The 26,845-nt window shown below is 43.9% G+C and overlaps 1 protein-coding gene across 1 annotated transcript in view; it reads left to right on the forward strand.

Moving 5' to 3' along the window:
* Window positions 1–26,845, forward strand: part of RIN3 (Ras and Rab interactor 3) — a gene marked incomplete at both ends in the record, with an annotated part of 66,194 nt that overhangs the window by 26,098 nt on the left and 13,251 nt on the right. The window contains 4 exons of the mRNA XM_082284442.1: window positions 13,357–13,429; window positions 17,680–17,771; window positions 21,640–23,121; window positions 25,519–25,827. Of these exons, the coding sequence (XP_082140568.1) occupies window positions 13,357–13,429; window positions 17,680–17,771; window positions 21,640–23,121; window positions 25,519–25,827 (1,956 nt within the window). The remainder of the gene's footprint in view (window positions 1–13,356; window positions 13,430–17,679; window positions 17,772–21,639; window positions 23,122–25,518; window positions 25,828–26,845) is intronic.

Raw genomic sequence — 26,845 nt, forward strand, 5'->3', positions numbered from 1 at the left:
CCTGTAATCATGCTCCTCCTTCCCCCATTGCTGCAAGTGGCTTTGCTCACTTGGAGGTGTATTTTCTGGAGGCAGTCCACATGAGCCCTTGTTGTGGAGTTGCTGTCCTTGTTCCTTATTTAAGCTGTACCTGTGGAGGACAATCTGCCACCAGACATAACTGTTCAGAAGCAGCTTTTACAGCACATGGGGCCAAGGCTGGGTTGAGCCCCCCAAAATCGATGAGTGCACAGCTGAAGGAGGGGTTTGTAGTGAAGTCTGGGCTGTAGTGTATTTTTTTCATTTATTAGAGGAAAATTATTAGATTTAAATTAAAGTTCTCTGTGCTCTGACCCTCCCAGCTTTTCTGGAGACTGACTTTGAATAAGCTAGAGTATAACAGAGGTCTTAAAATAACCTTAGCAAAATCAAATAGGAAAACCAAAATAAATTATCTCCAAGTAATACAAAAATGTCCAGAACATGATTGATACCTCCTATGAAGGATGAGACATGGTGTCATTGGACACGGTAGCTTATACTCAATTTCTGGGTTATGGACAGCAGCTGCACTCCAGGCTGTGTGGTATGAGCTTGTGGTAAGGACCCACAATATACCTTGACAGAAAAAGTGCAGGCAATTACTGCACTCCAAAGGAGTTTAAGAGCAATCACTGAGTGTTGGTGCAAAATTGCAAGTCTGGTAGCAAAAAGGATGTTGATAAAGAAATCCAATGTCTGCCCTGGTCACCTTATCTGACCTTTCTTAAAGTCAGACTGAGCTCGGGAAGTGCAGACTGGAGTTTGATATGAAATGCTTGAGACAGTAGGAATTTAGGGAGGGATTACAACTCAAGTAAAATACATAGCAGCAGTTTAACCTGCCTGGTTAATTCTCTAACTGCTTTTACTTGTCATGGAAGTTTGTGGGGATCTGACCACTTTGTACATCCGCCAGTGAACTCTGTCCCTCAGGACAGAAAGAAGAGTTACACCAGATACAGAGGCAGCAGGAAGGAGGCCTTGCTGGGGGGGCCAAACAGAAGTTTAGATGAGCAAAGGTGTTCCTTTCCATGTTGGATGTTAGGGAACATGAAATCAACTAAGGGCTAAGATTTTACAATATACTTCCTTGCCTTAATGATCCCAAATAGGTGCAGTCTAAAGATGTGAAAGCAAACTTAACTCCCAAAGTCAACTTTGCCAATCACTCCGAAGTCACTTCAGTCACTTCAACATTGCCATTCCTCCTTCCCAGGCACATATGGGAAAAACCCCCAGTTTTTTATTATAGACTAATGCCATTTGCACAGATAAAAAGGACATGTGCAGTCATTCTGACTGTCCTGTAACAGTAACAGATGGAAATTAAGCGACAGTAATCAGGCAGCAGCATGTTTACAGCAGGGCATTAGAGCAGCAGGGGGATGGACTTTGCTCATCTTTGCAGGCTTAGCTCTGAACAAAGCTGCTGAAAGCCCTGGTCTTTGCATCCCAGCCAGCCTGAGATGAGGGCTGTGGGCATGCCTGGCATGATGGCAGAGCTCAAATACGAAGGAGACAAATTCCAGTCTGTGTGCCTGCACGGATCTGTGTGTCCCAGGGCTGCGTGGGGACACACTCACAGGGCAGGGAAGAGGAGGCAGATTGAGCAGGAGCAATGCAGTAGATGCTCTCTGTTGGCTCAAGCACCTTCAGATGCTGACAATGGACTTGCCTATTGCACTCTGCTGGCACCCCAGCCAGCATGGCCAAATATGGTCCTTTATGGCAGATTTCCCTGTTTAATTTTGTTAATGTTTATTTTAATACATAATGCTGAGGCTGGATTAATGATCTCAGAGACTAAAGCACTTGCTGCTAACATGTCACAGTACGGTCAGGTAGTATTTTCCCATGTGAACTACACTGAAGTCCTGCACAAAAGAGGTCATGGGAAAAAACAGGAGGATAGCTCAGTTACTGCAGCCTACCCACAATTTAGCTCCTTTAATGAGAGTGACCAGTTGTGCAGATGAACTTTGTGATATGAATATTTTTGTGGAAGTGTTGACAGCTCTTGTAATAGCTTCCTCAGTTTTGCAAGTCTTTTTGCTAACACTCTGCCTCCTGGAATCAGGAAGTAGAGTGAAGATAGACTGAATATATTTTTCCAGAAAGAAAAATAACCATCACAAATGCAGAGAAAAAACTTCAAATTTTTGTAAATACTCAGGAAACAGAAGATTTTATAGGTTATTGGAAAATAACCTGTAAGAAGACAATCTGCCATTTTAAAAATTGATTTTAATTGCATTTATTTCTGATCCCTTCTGAATTAGAATGAAGATGGAAGAGGTAGAAATCTGTGGTATGGACTGAGGTCAGAAAGATGGGATCCTTCACTTCTTAGCTAAAGAGAATAAACTGGTGCATGTGCTGGTACACCTGACCCTGACATCTAAGATAAAGACATTTAATTGGGTAGTACTTGCAGATTTCACAGGAGGTTTTAAAGACTGGGCTGGATGAAGCCTTGAGTGACTTGGTTTGACCTCATGGATGGCCCTGGTTTTAGCAGGGTTTTGTGCTAGAGACCTCCTACTGTCCCTGCCAGCCTGAGGGATCCCATAAGTGATACTGAGTCAGGCTGTGGGCAAGCTCAGGGCAGACAGCAGTTCACAGAAAGAATATCTCAGTACAGCAGCAAAAGCACTTCCAAGGGCCAGGTTCTTGGAGAAATACTGCTACAATTCACAGAGGGATAGTGGTGAAAAAATAAATAAAACAAATATTTTCTGTATTAGTGTCTCACCTGTGATCTCCCCCAAACCCATAACATTCCTTTCTGTGGCTCTGTCTCCCTTTGTGTATAGGGAAAGATAGAATGTGCTCAGTTTATTTAATCAGTGCAGATTTGCAGTTAACTCTTATCAGGTACTTGAACGTACTTGAAAAAGCCCAGTAATGCCACATAGAGGTAATCATATGCCCCTAGGCCTATTGGAGAGCTGAGCTTGCTGCAGGCTGAAATAGACTTCATCATGTGCCATTAATAACACTGCAATGCTACTGGACTGTTGTTGCACAGATGTTAAAGGGAATTTTCAGCTGGAGTGGGACAATCCAAGGAGTAAATGTACATTCCACCCTTCCCAAGTCGAACCTCTCAAAACAATCTCTGACTCATCAAACTGCAGGCAGAAGGGCCCATCAGAAAGTATATTTGGTTACTTCTGTTATCACTGTAATGGTACCACTGTTCTTTTTTAAATGGTCACTTTAAACAAAACAGTTGGCCTCCTTCAGTGGAAGCCTTGCAGCGTTCAACACCGGAAAGAAGAATTCTTAATTCTGTAAACTAAGGCATGAAAGCAGGGTAGGACTATTTATAGCTTTGATTTCCTCTGAATAGATGAGAAGCTGAACCTGACATTACAGAGTGAAAAGATCAAGGTTGTGCTTTTTTTGCTTTTTGGGTTGTGTGCAGGTTTTTTGATAACCAATCCTGCCATTCAGCAATAAAGCAAAGAGGGGACTGACTTGGCAGCCACTTCATGAACTGCCCTGGAGACTTGTCTACCAGTCAGGAAGGTCATTAAGCATCTTCAAATTCGCTATGGAACATGACTTTACTGAATATATGTTTATGTATATAAGACAAAAGCATCAGTTTTCCCAGCAACTAGTAGTTAAGGTACTGCAGCCTCATGAGTACAAGTAAAGTTGGTGGAAAAGGGTGCGGGGTACTGTTCCAAGGAGAGGAAAGAGTCAGGTTTTATGTGAGTTCAGGCTGTAACTTCATGCTGACACTGCTGCCACAAGAAGGGCTGTTGCCATTCCTCATCTGTCAGTAGCACATGTCCCTGTCAGGGACCCTCCAGCCCCTCTGGTCCCTGTCTTTCTCTGCCTCATGCAGGTTATGGCTGGGAAGGAGTGAGCAATGTGGATGTAGTGGTGTGAAAACAGGACAGTGTGGTGGGGCAATGCTTCCTTAGAGGTGTTACCATATGCTGAGTTATGTGAAATAAAGTCTGGAGAGGAGAAAAAAGTGATAAAGGCCTGAAGGGCTACAGGTGACTTTGGGAAGGGTTGGTGGCAGACTGGAGAGAGAAGTCTGAGAACAAGTTGGAAAGGGGCAGCAAGTTACCAACAGGGGTCACATCCTGTAGTGCTGAATAACTGTGTGAGCCTCCAGTATGCTCAAGGCTGACCACAGAGGCAAGAACCCATCAGAGCTGCTTTATGGTGCCAGGAGAGGAGGCTGCAGGTGGGGCAAAAGCACTCTTGGGATGGGTGGGAAGTCAGTGCAAAACTGTGGCCCAGCTGCCCCCATAGCAACCAACCTTCCCGAGGTAGAGCATTGCTGGCAGCAGAACAAGGAGCTGCCCTTTCTCTTCCCTGCCAAGCTGAATTCAGCTGACTTCTCTGAAGGAAGGCACCGATTTTACAGGCTGAGGGCTGAAGCACAGCTTGCTGAAGGGACTCAGCCAGCTGTGCATCACCAGCCCTGAACAAGCCCATCCTGGCCAGCACTGTATTAACTGGGCTGCAGAGAGACCTTTTACTTGCCGAGCTCTTAACAGCGTTCAGCACTGAGGTATCAACACAGCTATTCAGACTTCTTTTGTATGCTTTTTGTATAGCCTGACAGGCAGCTCTGCTGCTGTACTGTGTGGAGAGTCAATTTTTCCAATTTACTTAAGAGGAATGTTTTCCTTTATTCCTGCATGATGGAGCGTGTGATTGAGGCAAAGTAAGAAACTGTTGTCAGCTCTGGGCCTGACAAGCCTGAAAAAAGAAGTGTGCTGGAAAAAATAACAAGTTATCAACACCCTTGGGACAGAAGATCCCTCTTCCTTTCTTTCCCCAAAAGTGTCTGATTCCATCTTAGTTAAGCAAATCATGTATTTCAGCAGCAAAACTTGTCCAAGACTACTTTTTTTCAAGGATTAGCAAACTGGTGACTAAAAGTTTTTGTATTTTTAGCAGGGGAGACTGGAAAAGCTGAATATGTAGTTAACCTTCAGGTTCACATTTTAAGGAGTATAATTGCATTTAAGGAGGTCTCTGGGCCCACATCTTGTCTCCTATTTTGCTCGGAGTAAAGGTCTCTGTTCAGGGTGGCAGACACCTTGCCATTAAGGACAGTAGACTGACGAATGTTGTCTCTTAATGCAGTTCCTGTTGTTGCCTATAAGATGCAGAGCTACCCTAGTTAGCTTCGGATTAGCCTCTCTCAGACACAGATAACAATCTGCCTGCATCACCCGGGGCTCTGCATGGGCTAATTTCCCCTGTTTATGCAAGTTTCTCATTAGCAAGAAAAGTCAGCCATCACCTGCGAAGCTTCTTGGCATGAGAAGCCTCCCACTGAGCAAGTCAGCTCCATGGCACGGGATAGCTGGGCAGCTCTGCCCCAGCCCTGACCTTCAGCTCTGGGAGTCCTGTTTTGCTGCTGCTTTCTGCTGGATCTCATCTGCCTCCACAGGCAGTACCAGACCAAAGGCCACCTTTGTGTGGGCTGTAATAAGGACACAGGAGACATTATCTTTGTCTAGTCTGCTGTCTGTGGTTTGATTCAAGATAAGACACTGAATGATTTCTAGTCCCTAAGGATGTCTAACCTAGACATCTTCCCAAGATCAGTCTGTCTGCCAAGGATGAGTTCTTCATTATCCACATCTCTATTAACCCTGAAAATTGGGTTAAAGTCAAGGACTTCCCCTTCAGGAGACTACTCTGAACTAGGAACCCAGAATTTTGGTTTGGCAAGAACAGTGACCACGGGCCTGGGGGATATTGTAAAACATGGTATGAGGACACATTTTATAACCTGTTGTGCAAGTCCATCATTTCTCTCCTAAATGCAGACATGCACAAGGAAAGCAGAAAGTCTCACCAAGTCCTTCTCATTTGAGCTCAGTTCCCCATCACTTTGACACACTGCTTATTTTAAAACATAAAACATTTGTGCAGCTGCTTTTTTAAGATGTAACAGTGCCAGGTTTCTCTGTGGTTTATGAGTTGTTTTGGAAACATTCTGGTTACTTATAGCAGGGAGCTTTATTCTCTTTTTTTGTTTTTAAGCTCTCATCCTGAAGTTACCTCCCCTCTCTCCATACACACACTTTCATTTTTACTCTAAGCTTTAAACCGATGGGATTGTAGGGAAAGCCTGTTGGAAAGAAGCCCTCGGGGTCTTGTTAGCTTTGTTAATCCTAGCTTTGGATTTTTTCTTTGTCTTATTTTTCACTCCCAAGAGGCATAATGCAAAATCTGTGTGTAATCAGAGCTAGAGACTATGCGCACTGTTCTAGGATAATATTGTCTTACCCTGCTCTGCTTAGTACCTTGAACACAACCCAAAAATCTTACTGCCTTTAAAACAGCTACTCGGAATCAGTACCCATAATACAAGTGCCCTTGTCTCAGTGGCTTAACTGAAACAAATTATATTTTTTGTCCTTGGACAGTGTTTGCTATCTCAAGATCTTATAGAGCTTAATAAACAACAGTTTAGATTTGTAAATGAGGTAAATAAGATACTGTTTGAAGTGAAATGAGGGCATTAAGGACCTCACACTTTGACCAGGGAGCAGGACCCTCAAAGTCAGTGATAGTGCAATCTATCCCACTCAGAAGCAGAAAACAGAAGAGCTTCTTTCATCAGGTTGGCAGCTAGGTGGGATTTCAGCTCTAGGAAGCAGAAGTGTAATTTTCTTTCCTTTTTTTGTCCACCTTATTGACCTCTGCCATTTCAGAGCGGGTTATTCCCTTTCATCACTCACCCTTGGAAATTGTCTTGTTTGTAAAGGCCTTTCTTCCTGCAAGTCTCTCCTTCAGAATGTGATTCTGAATACTGGATAGCTGCCCTTAAAACATTTGGCAAACTTCCTTTTTCTGTACGATTAACCTCAGCACTATGGTACTTCACAATGTATCTCAGAGCCAGAGAAATAAATGGAGAAAAATATTTTTCAATAAAATACATCTGTATGATAGCACACATTTTTCACATAAGGATTGATTCTCAAGATTATCCATATGACCTGGAGATTGTTGCTAAGAACTAAATCCCCAGAATTTCAAATCATAGCACTGTTTCCTGTTACATGAGGCACAGGGGAGACCCTTTATATATCTCAGTGCTTCATTTGCTTCACAAAGTTTTACAAAGGAAATTTGCCTTTTGAGAGTAACTTACAAGTATCTATACCCAGTTTGTCTTGTCAGCCATGGGTCTCAGCCCTGACAGTTTGAATGGGCAGCTGGGCAGCATAAATCTTGTGCTGCCATTGTAATGTATGAGTGGATGCTGAATGACCTGCAAAAATGTGACTTCCCCAGCAATGATCCCAGCTCTTGCTCAGCTGCTTACTGCAGGATCCACATTGATTGAATGTGCTATCCTACTCCCCTGGGTGTTTCTGGGAGCCCTCTCAGTCCTCAGTATTTCAGAAAGGCCATGTTTCCTCCCTTACTCCTGCAAAAACAGACCCTGTGGGGCTACATCTAGAACTCCAGCTGTATCTCATATTGACATCTGGTCCTGGGAATTCCCTCAGAAGAAAGCCTGGATCTCTTCAGCCTCCATCTGAAGAAAGAGTGAAATTTCCACAGACTTTAAGGTGTTTATTCCATACCTGGAAAAGGGATATGGGGTTGAGGATCTAACAAGTAAGGCAAGGGCTTTGAAACTGAACAGCTGCTCTCCAGCATGTGCTCTGCTCTTGGTCCCTGAAATAGCTGACAGTGCTATCCACATGGATACCTTTAAGGAAAGCACTGAGGAGCTGTGACACTTTTCTTTTAGCTGAGTTGGTTGTGCTTGAAGTACCTGTGAGAGACACCCTCTCATCCCCTGCTGAAACACTGATGGCAGTGAGGAGGAAACAGAGGAGCAAAATCCCTCTAACACATTCCTGCTCAAGTATCCTGCAGCAGAGAAAACAAGACCAGGCAGCACCAGGATTTTATGCAGAATTAAAGACATAAAATCTCAGTGCACACCAAGGTGCTGCCCATCTGCTTGGGTGAATGTGGATGAGCCAAAGTACAGTGGAGTGGTCAAGACCCCTGTGGCTGTTAGGTGTGAGGACAGTTCTTTATCTTAGCAGCAGAATATGCACACGGGGTAGAAGGGAACTGTCATCTCTACTGAGAGTCCCTTCTACTCAGTCCCAGCCAGAGAAGAGTACAAAAGCCTGTGATTTGCATCTTCTTTAATGGCTCTTTGTCCAGCACAACATAATTATATTTAGTGAAGAACATAGTTTAAAAATAGATTTCTCTTATACTCTAGAACCAAGCTCATTAACACTTTATCACTTTCATAATTCATTAGTTTCAATTTCCCAGGAACTGCCATGAGCAGTGATTTTTTCATCATGGCCAGGAAGATTAAACTCTGTAGGAAGCCATAAAATTGAAATCCTTCAAGAAAGCTTGAGCTGGATGCACAACAGGAGACTCAGGCAGAACATCAAACCAGGGAAGTTTCAGCCCTTCCTTGATGAGGGGAAAAACCAGAAACAACTGGCAGTTAAGAAAATAATCACTAGGAAAGACAAGAAAGACAAAACAGACATAGGATGACCAGGACAGTCTAGAATTGTGCAACCAAAACCGAAACTACAGCTTAGACATCATGTGGAAGAAGCAGAAGCATCAGATTACAGAATAAATACAAAGGCCTTGAGAAAACAGATAAACAGTGGCAGTGTTTTACAAGCACACAGCACTAGAAGGCCATACAGTACTGTCCACAAGGTCATCAAGAAATAACACAAGAAACAATGCTAGAGACAGATACTAGGAACTTCCAAACAGAGGTGTTGCAGAAAGGTCCCATAAACACACTAAGATCTTCTACCAATGAAGTCTAAACTTCCCTTTTTTAGCAATATCCAGCTGAAGCTCTTTCTCTTAATACCACCATGAGCCAAGTGCATGAATAAGGGCCTGAACTGGGGAACTGAAACAATAACCTGAAGGAATTACATCACACTCTCACACGTTCCTGCAAAGCACAGCGGGTAGGACAAGCAGAGTGTATCGCGACAGACACAACAGCCTCAGCACCGGGGCTATAGCAGTCACCCTAGCACTGCATTAAAGTACCCAGGGCTCATTCCCCAGTGGCAGGAAACTGCTAACCTGCAACAGCTTGAAATTTCAGTGTCTGGGAGTAGGAATTTTGGTAGCCTCTGCCTTGGAGTGATCCCATCTTCATAGCGAGGTTTACTCACTAACAGTAGCAGAGCAGCAGGAAAGCTGGCCCGTGCTGCTTACTGAAAAGGTCATGGCAGCTGTGGTATCAAACCAGAGACTTATATCAAAGGAGAGAAACACCTCTTGCTAGGAGACGATGGATTTATAATCTGAAAATAGAAAAAGAAAACTGGAATCACACCCATAATGATAAATCTCAGTTTCCCAGAACCTGGAAAAATGAGAACATCTAAGCACATCCAAGCAGGGCTTCCAAGGATGGTTGTGTTCTCAGTAGTCCTCTGACAACATAACTGCTGCAGAATAAGGAATTCATGTCTTTGAATTCAGATGTCTCTGAAGGATTACACAGATACAAAAAAACCCCACAAAACAAATCCAAGTGAGTAGGACTAACAGTGCCACTAAAGAAGAAGAAGCTGAAATAATTGAGTCCCATGAGCCTGTGTAAGCAATAAGATGGAAATTGGGTTGGTTTGTCCATGTGATCAGAACAATGGAACTAGCAAACACAATTCTGTGGGGAAAAATCAAAGAGGAAAGGAAGGCAGAATGCTCAGGGACAGTGTGACTCAAAGACATCTGCATCTGGATGGAGAAATGATGGGGAGATCCAAAGAGTAAAGAGAACATGAATACAGATTCCAACCAGTGCCTAAACATGACACTCTTCAGAGCACGCTAGTGTTTGAAAGGGGAAGATGAGACAATCATAAATACATATAACAGTTTATAACCTGGCCGTGTTCTCTTCACTTACTGAGTTGCCAAAGGACACAAAAACAGAGTATAGTCACCAATGAACCACTAATTCATGTTGCTAATGCTTCTGTAAACCATAAGAAAAATTCAATTAATTCTTATCTCTTTGTTTCAGACTACTCAAAATTGCCCACTGATCTACACATTTCCCCTTTTATTTCCTGAAGGTGGCATTTTTCAATGGGCTTCTAAATATCAGGTAAAACTCAATATGCTGTGGCAATGTTTGGCTCACAGAACCCAGCCTATTTTTGCTCTTGCTTTTGATCATATTCTTGACATTCTGGCACTGTTATGGTGAGATATAGATATTTCCCTGCTCTTCAGGTGCCCTGGATCTAGTTTTACAAGCCCAAGAAATGTGAATCTTTTCTCTGCAGTTTTCATTAGGATTACAGCAGTCTGGCAGATGTCTGCTTGTAGATTCTGCAAAACTCATGAGTTCCTATAAATGGCAGCATCACTATCCCTCTCCAAGCAGCAGCTCTCATGTCAATGAAATGTCCCCAGCTACCCACAACACACCCACAGCCAGAGAAAATCACCTCTTCCTGATTGTGTTCTCAGAGCAGGGTGCCTTGAAGGTAGCACTGGCTCTGGGGGAGAGAAATATTGTCCCCAACAGTCAGCAGAGCCCTTTTAGCTGTACAAAATTGCTATTTTCTGTGTCTTTCCAAGAATTAGAAACATGCAGCAGAATGCACATAATGGTCTCCACAGGTGAATGACAACCATTCCCACAAGAGATGCTCCTGTATCGAACCCTTCATCTGCCATCCAAAAGAAAAGCACTACTTATCAGTGATGTCTGCTGGTGTCAGCAGGTGTCTAGACAAAAACAGGTTAAGAGAAAAGCATTAGATTTTCTCCCAAGGAAGACGTTCCCCACAGGAGTTTGCAAGGCTTCCCCCACGGGTGTTGTGCTGGGAGAGATCCAAGTAGCCATGGCAGCCCTATGCAGGCTGCTTGACATTGGCACTGTTCAGAATAAATTTTGGGCTGAGTATTGGTCCTGATGGTGTTAGTATCTCGAGTAATGACCCATCTAAAGCACTATTCTTACTATTCTTCCATCTGTTCTTACTTGTTTCCAGGCTGCCCAAAAATGTCCCAGGAGAGCTGTGGGTCTCTGTTTGATGAATTCCAGCCTGCTGAGAAATACGCTCAGTTTTGTTACCTTCTATGACCTCCCAGAGCAGGGACAGTCCTATTTATATATACCACCTGCTGAAAACTTCTGTCCTTAAGCTTCAGCAGCTTTTTGTACCTAGTCTTCTTTAGCTATATAATTCCTGGTGATTTGTGGTGTTTTATGCTATTTAACTGTATATGTGAGGAGAAGTAGCAGTGGCAAGGCACTTACATGTGGAAACTCCTGACACAGAGGGACTCAGACTAATATTTTTTTGTCTAACATTCAAGCTCCCAAATGGCAGAGCTTCCTGGCACAGAAACAATCAATTGTCCCAATCTAAGCAATTTGCTCACATATGTGAACATGTACAGGTGCAGCCTGCTCTCCTGCAACTCAGAATACCAAAGTGAACCTCTGGTTCTTAACAGAAAAAAACTCCCTTAAAACTGTCATCTGTACAAAGGGCTTTATTTAATTGCTGGAGATTTGAGTGAATTCAGACTCTTGGGTTTTGGTTCATTCTCCAGAACAGGACTGGGTTTTGTTTTTAGTTTTGTTTCTTGTGTCAGGACTGCAAAGCAGATGGGTTTCAAATTACAGAAATTTTTCATGGTAGATGTTTAATGAAAATCCCTGACTGAAACATGATTCTTACTATGGAAAAAGAAAAACTCGCCAAACATGATTTTTTCCAGTCGTGAGAGAAAAGTGAGGGAAAGGGATTGTTTTGCTTGAAGTATGTTTTAAATTCCACATTGCAGTCTGGTATGGGTGCATACACTGAGGTTAAACTGTTCATGCTGATCCAACATAAATTGATGCTAGGAATGACTGTTGAGAATTACATGGCCTTTGTCTCTTTAAAAAATGCCTACACTGGTGTATTCAGCTCAAAAGAGCAACCTACTGGGCCTGGGCTAGAACAAAGGGAGAAGTAAAAGGAGGAAATGCCTTATTTGGGGAATGAGATATGAACTTGAACAAGAGACAATCTTGAGCATTTCCTTGCAGTGGGATTATCTGCTGGCTGGAGAACAAGAGCCAGGACACAGAGGTGAGGGAGAGGAGAGCCAGGTGGGTGTGTCCTTCCCTCAGGTGCTGGAGACCCTGCTTTGCAGGAGACCAACCACCAGGCAGGCATGGCAAGGGGCTGGGGACTGCTCACAGGGCTGTGAATCATGGCTGACTGAGGAAGCTGAATCACAGTAGCTGAGCTTTGTGCCCACAGCTCTGACCTGTGGCCTAGAACAGTGTGAAGGAAGATGCACAACCTCTGTGGGCAGTGCCGTGGGGATGGGAGCTGGTGCTGCTCCCTAGGGACTCCTGGCATGCTCCTGTGGCAGCTCTGGAGTGCAGCTCTGGGGGTGGTTCTTTACCACCGGTAAGTGGGCATTTCTGAGAATCCACTGCAGATTTCCTTACCCTTGTCAGTGCCTGTTGTGCACAAACAGGCATAGACAGTTTGTGAGACTATAAAGCTGAAGCGAAGATGGACACATCTCTCCTGCAGATTCGGGTCTTTCTCTCTGCTTTGCCTTATTGGTTGGGTAAACTTTCTCTACTGGCCAGTGAATTTTTTTCTGGTTTAAAAGCCAAAAGCTCTGTAATGACATGTGAAATTTGGGCTATACAATGCCCAAATGCATATCTTTAGAAAGGAGGTCATCTTGAAGAACTCTGCAATATTGTGGATTTTATTTTGCCACTTAAAGGAGAGTGCAGTCACTGAATAACACCATGGGAGGGAGAAGACAGAAGAGATACAAATAGGCTATGCTCACACTGCCTGTGTGACCCAGGTCAGAGCCCACACACATAGTAATGAAACAGTAATTTCTATTTTTTTTTCTTCAAAGCACTTTGTGCATCCAGACCAAACCAGATTCCAGCATGAAGAGTCACAAGGTCAGCCCCATATGTATTGCAGATATGCACATCCTTAGAGACAGATGGGCTTGTAATGATCCCTTTGGAAGTGACCTGGGAGGTTTTCTTCTTCCCATTGTTTCTGTTAGTGTCACAACACTTGGATATCTTGAGCTAACTTTTCCAAAAGCCAGGCTGAGATATTTCTTCTCTGGTGTCTCCCTGAAGAATCTTGTTGCATTTGGCCACCTGAAGCCAGTTCTTCACTCTTCTTCATATTAGTCCGTGCAATTACTGGGCAGTCACAGAACACAAGACCTGCTAGCCAAACCTACCCACTTTTTAAAAATCACATAGCTCAAAGAAAACAGCTGCTGACTGTCTTTTCTGTTTTTCACCAGTCCTGTACCTGGAAGGATCTGTCCTTGTATTTGAGGATGTTTTCAAACTGGTTGCCTTCTACTGTGTCAGCAGGTGAGTTGCATTCATTGCTTCCATGGCGCAGTCATTTTGCCCTTCCCTCTGGTCTGCCCTTCCCCAGTCCCCAGTCCCAGAACAGACCCCTCTGTTTCCTCTGCTACCCTTCAACGTGCCGGACCAGAAGGTATTTCAAATGCTTGTATCTACAGTGGGGCTAGATCATCCAGTTTCTGGCCAGGCACACCACAAGCACTGCTGTCCCTGCAGCTGGAAGCTTTGTCCATAGGGCTGCTTCCACAAAGGGCAGAGGCACAGAACAGAGGCAGGGAGGAAGAAGGGCCACAAGTTAATTATTTATTTAAAGTAGCTTTAAGCATACACACGCACACACCTGGTAGCAACTTAGCAAACCTGCTAATGAACTGTTGCCTGTGGGAGACTCAAAGCACTTAGTCACCTATGGGGAACCTATCAAGGAAAGCAGTCCTGAAATAATGTGTGTTCTTTCACTAAAATCTAAAATGAAAACAAAGTGCTTGTTGTCTCAGCACAGAAATACCAACCATAATGGGTATAGAGATGGGAAAGACCTGTAATGTCATTTTCACTAGTGCAAGGTGTGATCAGCATCCGATGAGCCCTTTTGTGTAATTAAACCCATATGTCTGCAGCCTCCTCTAATCTGTGTCCTTGTGCCTAGCACACTGCAGCAATACCTCCACCACCTACTTCCCCTATCCCTACTGCAGCAGGCGTCGTTGGGAGTTGGTTGTAGACTTTTGACTTCCTCTATATAAACTTATGTGACTCTTAAAGTAGTTATTTCCTTTTAAGAGGAGAAAGCAGGTTCAGGATATGTTTACAAGGCAGTCACGTTAGCCACTTGGTTAGGTCACATGGTAGGAGAAGTCTGTCTGTGGTAGGATACAGTGTGCTAAAGCTTACCCAGCCAGTCATATTCCCACTATTCTGAGGGCTGCTTCTGCAGACAGCTGAGCTCAACACTGCTGGGCCATGACTCCTACCTGCATGGAAGAAACCATGCTCTGCCTCACCCTCATCACTTAATAGACATTTAGCCATCTAGATTTGTATAGACCCTTGTAGCGGGTTGGGTTTGTAACCGGGCAGAAACACCAATTTAGTGTAGTGGTTTGACCCAAAATACTCATTACTGTTTACCTTCTGTGAGATAAGAATTAGGAGAAATGCAAAGCAGGCACCAAACTTGAAAGAATATAAAGAAGTTTATTAACAGTCCTAAAAAAAGAGAAAAAAAACCCATACCACACCTTCAGAACACTTCTCCTCCCCCCACCTTCCTCCCTTCTCCCACTGACAATGTAAAAAGACAACCCTTGAGATGTTAAGTCTGTTTATCACTTCCATAATAACCTTGTTCAGTCCATTTAGGAAGAGGAGTCTCCCTTGCCCATGCTATGAAAACATTATCACAACGAGACAGCCGCCCGGGTTGGTTCTCTGCTCGCATGCGAGTCCCTTCCCACGACTTGCAGCTTTTCCCACAGCTGCTTTCGAGTGTCCACTCTTGAATTACTGGGGTACAAATTTAAGGTTGAGCCGTTCAGAAACAAAAGTTCTCTTCACCCATCTCTGGAGGCATTTCATCTCTAAGAACAGCGGCTCTTCTCCTTCCCTGGGAGCAAAGGGTCTTCCTCATCTTCATCTTTAGGACTATCTCTGGGAGCATCTCTAGGAACTGAGGTTTTCTCCTTTCCCATTTGGAGCAAAAGTCCTCATCGCTTCCATCTCTCCCTGTTCAAACTTCTCATGAAATTACAGCTGTGTCAGCATCTGCCTATCTCAGCACAGGTGCTTTTGCTCACAAGTTGAACGCTCCACCCCCCATGCCTTCATGAAATTACAACAGGTACTCTGATACATCATAGCTTTACAACAGAATTTCAGCTTTAAGCATCTCTTCTTTCTTCTCCCTCAGGTTTTCCACTCTTCACAGCACTAAAAGGGTTAATCTCACCTAGGCCTGGCAGCTGGAATGTTGCTTATCGTTGTTGGCCACATGATCTCTGCTGGACATCGGTGCAGCTTCAGCTGAATCTTGGCTGCACTGGAGGGGGGGGGAGCCGAGCCTCTCCGGCTGCCCACAGCAGGGCTGTGGTGGGGGGTTCTGCGGGTGGAACAGGGCCCATCGGCTCCAGGATGGTCATGGCCCGGCCTGGCCTGGTCCCAGCACTGGAAATGAGACCAAGCCTCTGCCTCAGGGTTTTCTATTCTTAAGTGTGGATCACAGAGGTGGTCATAACTTTAAGTGGCTCAAAGAATTGTCCATATTCAAACTGGCCAGCTGATAGGTTCTGCCAAGTCCCAGAGGAAGCTGTACGCACCCCTGTGCAAGAACATCACTTCCGGGACTATGCTTGCTAACCCATGACAACCCTATAGAATGGACATAAATTAAGCCCTGGACCCATATAAAGACTTCTTTCTCACCAAAGCAAAGAACAGCCCAAATGCAAAATACAATTGGGCATTTCTAGTCAAACGGCTGGTGACAGAGAAAATATGCTCACTTCTGCTTTCCTGTAAAAAAGATCATGGCTTGAGAAAGAGTCTCAGAAAGAAAGAAAGAAAAATTCTTCTATTTGCTCCTGTTATAGATGTTATTTCTGAGTGTCAAATACACATTCAGATGGTTCATGTGATTTTCCAGGCTACTGTCAAAAGACAAGATAAAAAGGGAATAATTTTCTGAGAGAAGCAGGTAATAAAAAGGCACTGACCCACCATTTGTTGGCAGCTCATAGGAGCTCTCTGTGATGGTGAATGTAGAGGCCTGTTCTCAGTGATGTAGTAAGTTGCCTATGAATAGCTGGAAACAGCTTTTCAGGGCTGACAGGCTCTTCTCAAAAAAAACTTTGGCCTGGATATATTACCTACCTGTAGGTATCAGGTGACTTGGTGGCTGGTCTGCAAGCTGCTGCCCCATTAATAAGACCAGATTTTTTTCTATTAGGGCAATGTCCTAATATTTCCTGATCTTAAAATGTATTTTCCTAAAAAAAAAAAAAAAAAAGAAAGAAAGAAAAGTAAGGGAACTATTCATGCATACAAAATAACAAAGAAAGCAGAAGGTACATGGACCCTCTTCCTCTTTTAAACCTCATATCTGCCATGAAAAAATAATAAGCCAGGGATCACATCAGTTTATGTCAGTGTGACAACAGAGTGCTCAGCAGTGCACAGGGAACCCATGGAGAACACAATACATCAGTAAGGTATGTATCTGTTATAAAGGTCAGAAATAGGCCCCCTGAATTCATCTGTCAACAGATAGGTCTGCAGTTGTGTGCGTTTTTGGGGTGTGCATTTGTGTAGTAGAGACCTCCCACTCAGAAGGCCAGTTTTTTTCTATAATAATTCCTTGTACCATGTAGAACACTTTGTAAAACTTTTTATGTGTAAAATGATCCTGCACCATTCCTTGCTGTCTTTTAGGGACTGGCTTTTCTAGTCCTTGTTAGAATGGGAATTGAGGCAAGAACAGGTTTAGTAAATTGTCACTGGGCAAGAGGCAAACCTGAACAGTTCACTGGCAGACCAAGTGCTCTGTTAAATTGCTTGAGACTTAGGGTGTGTTTCAGTGAAACCCAGCTAAAAACCTCTAAGAAACTCCATCTTTTTTTTTGGTAGAAATACAGCATCTTTCCAGAAACCAAGTACTCAGAAGTCTGAGAGTGGGATATATGTGTTTTCTCAGTGTCATGCAGCACTTCCTCGCTGTCTGTCCCTTCACGCAGGGGTTACCCTTCCCCAGGCGGGGTCTTCCTCCCCTAATCCCTCTGTGCCTTGCCATGTACCCATGCCTTACACTTACAGAGATTTTTAAAAGAGGAAGCAGAGTAGTGAGGGAGGGGTAAACAGAAAGAAAAAGGACTTCAAATCCTTTCCACACCAAAAAGATTGGCTTTTCTAATTAAAATAATTACAATTTGCAGCACCTCGCTTTTCATGGGAGATATTTCAACCCTTGTGGCCTCCCCTGAAGCGAGAGGCATTCCTGCTGTTTTCAGAGGACAGAGCCAAAACAGAGGAATTAAGTCAGTGCTATGGCATGAAGCATCGTCACAGAAGCTGGTGATCTTTTGTGAAATCAGAGCAACCCAGGCCAGCACAATGTCCATGATTCCTTACCAGCCACAACTTTGCAGAACAGGGCTGAAATTTTGAGCCAATCCAATCACTAAAACCAAGTGAAGTCTGGAATTCCTAAAAATTGTGGGGTTTATCCTTTTGCTGTTTTTTCATACTGTTTCTTTCTACAGGGATTTGCTGCCCTTTACCCTGAGGCTGCCACAAGCAATATTAGAAGCCAGTAGCTTTCAAGACCTTGAAATTATCTCTAGTCTGGGGATAGGTAAGTCCCTCAAAGCAGTCAGATTTTCACTTGGACTTGTGAGAACAATGGTGCCTTGCACAAACATAATGCAACTGGAAGACAGATGAACTATTGTCTTTGGTATAGCTAAAGAGGTCTGAATGCAAGAAGAAGATGTTTATGATCTTTATGTTCATAGAAGGTTGCTGAGAAAAAGGGCACTTGCCCCTTTGTCCATAAACCTCCACCTGGATCTCTGTCCAGGGTGTGGTACCTACAGTCTGTGTAAGCGGTGGCTTTCACCAGCTAAAGTGCAGTACGGCCCCTCGGGATAACTTACACATGTTGGAAGTAGCTGGCATCTGAGCTATACGGAAAATACCTTTGCGGCTTCTCCTTCTGATGTGTGGGGGCAATGCTGATGAAAGTGTGATACTTTTGCATTTTGATATTTCTGCTTTCTCCTGCAGGGCTTCTAGTTGGTAGAGAAATGTGTATTGTCCCAGCATGTTCTCTCACCTCACACTAATCACATGCAAAAAGGAACATTATTTTTAGTGACAGCACCAAACCAGCAAATTTTAGGTGAAATGTATAAAGTTACAGAGATAGGAAAAGAAGATCTGTTAACTAAAGGAGGTCTCCTTTCTATTTCCTTCCATTTAACACTCTCCACTTGAGACAGCTACTTCAGTTAGCCGCTTTCACACTCCTTGGTTTTCCAGTTTTCTTTTGGGTGTTGAAAAAAGCCAAACAATGGAGAAAATTGAAGAGTTAGCTCATTTATTAGACATACTTATTAGAGCACTCTGAGCCCATCAGTATCTATTTTTGGATCTTCTGCATCATACCTCCCAGAAGGCATGGGCAAACCCCACTGGTTTCAGTTCAGGCAGCTTTGTTGAATTTGACCAACAGATTTGCCTCTAACACTTTCAGCATCCTCTATTTTAAGTATGTTCCGATTTGTCAAAGCATCCTTTTATATGGGTGTCCAGTCAGCACTTATTGCTTATAAAAAGGTACTTTGCAATTTGAGATAACAAGTTGCAAACTTAATTTTTTATAACAAGTCTAAAAATTTGGATTAAAATGTAGGAAGTGTATCATGAATCTGCAACCTTCAGTCTAATTTGAGCCATCAGAGGCTATCTTGATTCAGGCAACAGTTTCCAACAACTTCTGAAAGAAGAGATTAGTTAAAGCACAAGCACCAAAGCAATATTGATTGTAGTCTTTTCCCTTCTCTCCTGTACTGGTGGTCATAAAAGTAGTGAGGCTTGGAAGTTTATTTGTCATGGTGTATTTCACACCAGGCAAGTTTCTGACAACAGAAAAAAACTGCTATTGTGCGCATCTTCCTAGGAAACGAAGCTTCCTGAAGTGCCATGCTGTCTTAGTAGAGTCAAACAGGCTCAGCTACTGACTGATGCTGTTTATTGCTTCCTGGAACAAAATTTTGTGGATATAAATGGGTACACAAACAATGAGTGCTCCCCAAAGTGGCACTTCCAAAGGAAACATAGCATTGTCTGAAATTCTCATATGTTGCTTTGTAGTTATTTCAAAGTAATATGTGTTTCAAGGGGATAGAAGTAAGATGTCTATCTACAAGCTGAATTGTTCCACAAAGGATCTGGTTGTTCTGTATGTTGTCACAGAGGATGTACTGCAGGCCTTCTAGTCCTGACCTTGCTGGTACAGAAGTTATTTTAGCAGGAGAATTAGCATGATTGCACTGCACAAAGGGCACATACCATCACAGACATGCCAAAGACTCCAAGAACTGCTTAATTATCCCTCCCAGAGTGCAAGATAAGGGAAGATCCAGGACAGAAAGGGAGATGATCAAACAGCCTTCTTGGCAGTGTGAGACAGTGTGGCTGTACAGGGAAATGCCTGCTGAAGCAGCCTTGTTACTTGGTAGGACCACATCATCTGTTTCTTCCCTGCATTTTCATCACAGTGCTTTATCCTGACCACTACTGAGAAAAATGACCAACTTCCCCTGTGTAGATTGGTTTACTTACCATTTCCTCAGCCCATGAGACTTCACAGCATTACATTCTGACTTACAGAAATTTCCACTGTCCTGCCTTTGCTGATGCCCAGAAGACCTGGAGAGCTTAAGGAAAATGGTACCCTAGCCATCTCAGATGTGAGGGGGTTGGCAGCATGGTCCTAGTATGTGCAGTTGTATCTGTGCATCTACTCCCAAATTCTGTTGTCAAGAGTGCTGTTGTTCCTGGCAACACTTTTATTTTAAGCTTCTTTGTTCTCCTCCCTCTTACAGTAAGAAATCAGGGAATAAAGCTGTTCTAATGTCAGTCAGCCTAAGATAACATGCTGACATGTTTATAAAGCTGAATTTGTTATGGACACTAGCCTAGGCTGTGAGAAGCTAAACAGGCAGTTTTATCCTGATGGGAATAGACTGTCTTTTAGCTCACCTCTTGACCTGAGAGCTGTACCCTATGCTCAGCACCAAGGGTCATCCCACATATGTGCAGCCCCATCCATCCTCTCTTGGGCTCAGCATGTGATGTTTTGGCAGTGAGACACTACTGACACCAAGCACAGGGCAGGGTACAGGCATTGTGTGGCAGCCCCATTGTGTCCCCTGAAATCCACATAGAAGAGTTTGCCATCAGTGTCAGCTCTGTGTTCAAGGACCAAGCATGCTGAAATAGTTATTTAATTGTCTGAATCCTTGTGTTTCCAGGATTTCCCACCTTCTCCTTATCCCTAAATCTGTGGGCATCAATATAGTTCTCATCCAGTGAATACCCTCAGAGGTTTATACCCTTTTCCTTGGTCAGAACATATAAGGTTTGCTGGATCCTGTTTCCTGATGCTTCCAGTAGTGGATCCTGGGTCAGCAGCTTTAATATTGATTGAAAACAACCAGACTTGTAAGGCAGGTTTGAAACCTCACCTTCAGGGGACGGGAAAAAGGTTAGATGTGATACTGAATCTATTAAAAAATGTACCAGTGCTTTGTAATTTTAAAAAAACAGTTACTAAAAGACAAATTATAAGAGATTTCTGACAGAAATGATTACCTGCATGTGAAACACCATCTTTCTTTTTCAGTCATAGTTGATGGCACTGAAGTACTTAACTATTCCTTAGTCCGTCACCATACATCCTTCCTGTGTACAGTCTTTTATCATCTTTGCTCTCTGACACCTGCAGGCAGACAGTCTCAAGGCAAGGTGCAAGGCAGAGTGGCCATGGCCATAGGTAACAGTCATCTGGAGCTATAGACTTTAATGGTAATAATAATATGGGGAAAGTGTTTAAAATTATGTTTCTGAACTGATTATACTGCAAGGCAGGATCAGACCTCTGTGTAAAACAGACTGCCATATGAGCTTGCTGCATAGTAGAGTCATCTTCGTCTGTTGTCTCCTGGTGCATGTTGGATCCAGGCTGTCTGCCTCAGATCTGCACCTTACTGTTGTGAGCAAGAGGGAGACTCAACTTGCCTAGAATCTTCACATCCTCACCTCAGGTATCCACAGCTATTTGCATGTAGAGGGCAGTTATCACTGAACAAGCAGAGATCCCTTTTCAAAATCATTTGTATTTGTTACTTGTACCTTCCTGCTCTTACTGAAAATGCTGAACAGCATTATCAACTTTCACTAGGTAAGTGTCCTAAAATTGACAGAGGAAAGAATGCTGGTGAAGCTTCTGAGCTCATCCCCTGGCTTGATGAATTTCACATACATAAAGCAGACAACCCTTTCTCCACACTGTTTTGTGCAGAGGTTTGAAAGTTTGACATTGACATTTGTGTACCATTTCTTTTAACAATAAGTAGATTTTCTACATATCACTAGCAGCTAAAATTCTCTCAGATAATGTTTTCATTTTTCTTTCTTTTTTTTTTTTTTTTTGACAGATTTCTGGGATTCCTACTTAAACCGCAGAAGAAGACAGGACCTATCCCACTCTGCAAAAGACTCTGCCTTCAGCACTGCCCAGGCAGACAGTTTAAGATCTACCCAGTGTTTTGCAAGTAGCACAAACCACTGCTCATGTGAAATTGAGCTGTCAATAGGAAATGACAGGCTGTGGTTTGTGAATCCTATTTTTATAGAAGAGTGCAGTAGTCCTTGTCCTCCAGATGTACCTTCTCCTAAAGGCCACCCTGGGAGCATTGATCTCCCCCCTCCCACCATGCTTACTGATAGGAGGTCTCCTCGACGGCCCCCTCCACCTCCACCTCCTCATGCTCTTGTTCAGAAATCTTCCCTGAAGCTCCCACAGGACCCCATGACTGCCTGTGAAGAAAACAAGCTACTTATTAAGCCACTAGGAAAGAGCATCGAGGAAATGAAAATTGAGGGTGGTGACGATAAAGAAGAAAGGAAGCGGAGCTGCCCGGCCAATGAGCCCTTGGCAGTGAGCCCCAAGAAGGGCTCCCAGCCCTCTGCTCCCCCGCGGAGGCGGCTGAGTGAGAGGACCTCGGAGCAGAGCTGTGTGGGTAACCCTGAAAGTTGTGAAACGCTGGAGGGGGAAGGGACAGAAGAAAACCAAGACACAAGTACAGAGAGCAGAGATAAAATGGTGCTGTGCAAAAAGGCTGTAGAAATGCCTGGGGAGGTTCCCAAAAGGGCTGTATCACAATTTCAGGAGACAATGCCTGAACCTGCAGAGAAGAAGGAGGACATGCCTAAGATAAAAAGCAGTGCCATTGAGAAAGGAAAGACACCTCCTATCCCACCACCAAGAAGGAAGAGGGTTTCCCAGGTACCAAGGATCCCCAGCTCCTGCCAGCCAAAGCAAAAAACAGTGAGAGAGACGGCTGTGGCCACAGGGCAGGCTGTGTGCAAGGGCAGCCCAGCTACAGTGGCAGGTGGTGCCACTTGCACACATACCAAGACTGAACCGGGACATGGCCAGAAATCTGTCAGCTCAGCCGAACTGGAAGGTTCACACTTGTCCCTGGAGGACCTGGGAGGCAGCACCGCAGCTCAGGCATCAACATCTGAGCCGGACTCCTACTCCACCAGCAGTACAGAGGATGACCTGGAGATGCTGAGTAGTTCATCTGGTAAAAAGACACGCTCCGTGATCTTGGCCAAGGCCAAAAACAGGCTGTCCTTGGCAAACCTGTCCAACGTCTTCACAGTCTTTTTGTCTAGTGACAGGAAGTTGCAGAAGAAGATAGTGGAGCTGGCACAGGACAAGGATTCGTATTTTGGCAACCTGGTGCGGGACTACAGAGTGTACAGTTTAGAGATGATGGCAAAACAGAGCTCCAGCACAGAGATGCTGCAAGAAATCCGGCTGATGATGACACAGCTGAAGAGTTACTTAGTGCAGAGCACCGAGTTGAAATCTCTGATAGACCCAGCCTCCTACACCGAGGAACAGTTAGGTAGGTAACTGTGGTTTATTCATCCCTGGGCATGGTTTGGGAAGGTGAGGAGGAAGACAGAATTATGCAGACATGGGCTCTGCTTTAAAGAATTATAAACCACCTCCTAAAACCAGAGAGGCATGAATTGAAATCTTCTCTGTGGTTGCCAGCACTTAGAGGAACAGCTCTAAAACCTGGAGACCAATGAGGGGGAAAATCCCTTTATGAATGTTTTAAAGGGAAGAGTATAAGCAGAAGAGACGTGTGTTTGTGTGTATGAGAGATATACATGTATGTATATATATGTGTGTGTGTGTATGTATATACATAGGTATGCATACAAAGAGCTGAATTCACTGAAAACACAAAAAAGGCCAACTTTCCCCTCCACAGCTGCATTCCCATGGCCTTCCACATCCACCGCTCTGCTACAAGGATGGAGAGCTCCCTGCATGTGGCAGACAATTTTGGGGCCAATCACTGTCTCATAGGGAGGGACAAGACTATGATGATTTTCAGTAGCAGGTTGGAGGAATCACTTGATTCCACTTTGTGCTCCTCAGATCTCAGAGGTGCAGAAGAGCTGCAAGACTGCAAGCTGTTGCAAGACTACCACCAGCTCCAAAATGAAATGTTCACCTCTTTGCCACAGACATAATTTGCCTTTGGGGAGCAAAAATATTTTTTGTAACTGTTTACAGGTGTTTCATTGCTTCTCATTCATATTCTGTGAGGGAATAATGTGCTCCTTCTCTCCTTGCTAAGGATTGGACTAATCTGTTTAATGAAAATCCATAAAAAGAGATCTAGGACTTTTTATTGTAGTTAAAGGTGTACAGCCAGAAAAAGCGTGCTTGCATGCATACACATGCTCCTTTGAAAGCTTAAAACTGTTTCTTGAGGACCTGGGAACCAATGCAGAGTTATTTATGGATCCCTAAGTCGGCTTAAAACAAGCTGGGAGCTGGAAGACCCAGAATATGGAGGGAGCCACAGGTTCGTGCAATTGCAACTCCAGTATTTGGTGGGACTCAACTTAGTGGTGAGCCGGAGTAAAAAGCAGTCCACTGTCAGTATCAGTGGGCTCAGCTGATTTCCTTCTCCCCCAGCAAAGGCTTCACATGATCCTGCAGACTCCCCGGCAGAAGAGACCTGCTGCCAGCCTCTGCCATAGCTAGGAGAGGGAACCCACACTTTCACTTTCCCTTGTGTAACACCGTCAATCTTTGTCCCAATAACCTCTTTCTTCGAGGTAGGGAGTGTGGGGGCAGCACAGAGAAGTCTGTGTTGAATCTTGATTAGTGGAAGTGGAAAGGAGGAAGAAAGAAGTATCCTTATTATTCTTGGTAGAGCTGCATGTGTGCAAGTATCCCACCATCTTCTCAGACATGCCCAGTTGTACCTAACCCTGTTCACCGACAGTTCCTTAACAGGATGATGTGGCCCAATCAACTGTCTTCTGTGGAGGACAGGGATTCCCACTGGAAGATCTACCACTTGAATTTGCTCTGCTTCAGGCTGATTGGTCCTCTGGATTCTTTAAAATAGTTGCATTTTGCATACATAAATATTACTGCCCTCTGGTTCATTCCTCACTGCCTGAGCAGATGAACTCTTTTGCCAATGACCTTTTTGCCTTAGTGCAAAAAGAGGATCTCTTGCAGTCCCTCTAGTTCTGTCTCTGGTTTCTACGAGTCAGACAGCAGACTTCCTGGCAGTGTCTTATGCTTCCTTTACTCTCCTAACAAATAATAAGCAAATGCTCAACCCACACATACTACTTCCTCCTCCACAGGTGGTGGAAGAGGTGTCTTAAAGGATCAGTAATTTGGAGTCCCTTGAGCAGTAAGGGTAAGAGACTTCTGACCAGATATTGGTGTCTGTCTTTGAGCTGGTGGCTGCAGCTGCTTTTCAGTCACTGAGAAGAAAGCGGTAGTTTGAGGATGCGTTTAATTTCATCCCAAAGTGAGTATCTCCAACAAGTCAGGAGGAGAGGTCAGAAGGGACATGAGATTAATCACATCTGGGCATCTGTAAGGGCAGGGCTGCGAAAAAAATCACAGTTAGGTGAGGTTCCTCTTCTCTCCCCAGAGCTGGCTTTCCTCCTGCCTGATAATGCCATGCTGGTCAGCTAGGAGTCAGGCAAAGAGAGCAGGGACTGCTGGTAGCAGGAGGTCTCCTACAGCTCCAGTAACAGAGACCACACACTGATGTTCATCTCAAGCCCATCTAGGACTTCTGGATAGTGTTGGTAATTAAATGTTTAGTTTCTGGGATGTAATTTCTGTTCCCTTCTCACAGCTATGTAGTAGTGCTTGAATAACCAACCACATGCCTCCTTAGGACTTTACTTGCACCTGTACTACTGTATTGCTTATTTTTTATGTGCTTTTGTGTTCTTCCTTCTCTATGCAGAAGTGATTGCTGAGACAGCTCTGTACAAATGTGTCCTGAAACCTTTAAAGGAAGCCATTAATTCTTCCTTAAAAGAAATACACAACAAAGATGGATCTTTACAGCAGCTGAAAGAGAACCAACTTGTGATACAAAACACAACTACCACTGACCTGGGCGTCACAACCAGTGTGCCTGAAACCGCTGTGCTGGAAAAGATCCTTCACAAGTTCACGGCCATGCATAAGACCTACTCTCCAGAAAAAAAAATTGCCATCTTGCTGAAGACCTGCAAACTCATCTATGACTCCATGGCTCAGGGAAACCCAGGTACAGCATTCCTACTGCAATGGTATCCACCATGGGTCCTTCTCCATGTATCAGAGGAACAGGGTTTATGATACAGCTGGCATGGCAATATTCACATTGGAGGTAGCAGTGATGGTTGATGTGTTTGGTATCAGCTATCCACAGGCTGTGTTCAGAATGGAATGGTTAGTGACTATGAAGTTCTCTGCACTAATAACAGGTATAAGATATTACCTAGTTAACTTTAAGCTCCGTAACTCCAAAAACTAGTTACCTGTAAGTATATGTTTTATGGATAATGTCCTTTTTTTCACAGGTCTTCTCCAAATATCCTCAGAGCTCTGTCCCAACTTGTAGCAGAGTAATGGCAAATTCTAGGAATGGGTCTTTGGGAAAAGACTCTTGATTTGTCCTTTACAAAGTTTTGCCTAAACTGAGGAGGAGATGCAGCATGCTAGTAGTTTGTTACTAATTCCTTCAGTGAATTCTAAAAGCCACTTCTTCAGTGTGAGGCAGTATATGCTCTGAGTATAAAAACAACATGGGCCTCAGGCCAACCAGTAATGCAGAAATTAAACCCTTGGCTGGCAGACAGGATGCATCTTTGCAGATAGACCACCAGCTTCCTTCCTCCAGCAATCTGCCTTGTCAGTTTAAGAGCTTTTTTTGTATGCTGTGAGCTGATGGCCAGCCATGCCTGAATTTGGAGAGAAGCCAGGTATTAATTTGCAATAACCTGCAGTTTTTCAAGAACTCACAGTCACCAAAGGTGCTTTCAGCTGTTCTGCTTTATTTCGTAGTGGCAACAGCCTTGGAGCACTCATACAGGGATGGTTATGTCCCTGCTGAACCTCACCTCAAGGTGATCTCTTGTATAGTAAGCAGCAAGGGTCAGCAACCAGTCTAGACACATTAACAGCAGAGCAATAAACCACCCCAGGGCTGAGCCTTAGCTGCAGGGTGGAAAGGACCTCTCACTGTCTTCAGGTATTATGAGAAGATTTAGAAATATGTAGGGGAATTTGCTGTAACTTTGTTA

This window comes from Coloeus monedula, assembly GCF_965178545.1.
Source record: "Coloeus monedula genome assembly, chromosome: 6".
Taxonomy (NCBI): domain Eukaryota; kingdom Metazoa; phylum Chordata; class Aves; order Passeriformes; family Corvidae; genus Coloeus; species Coloeus monedula.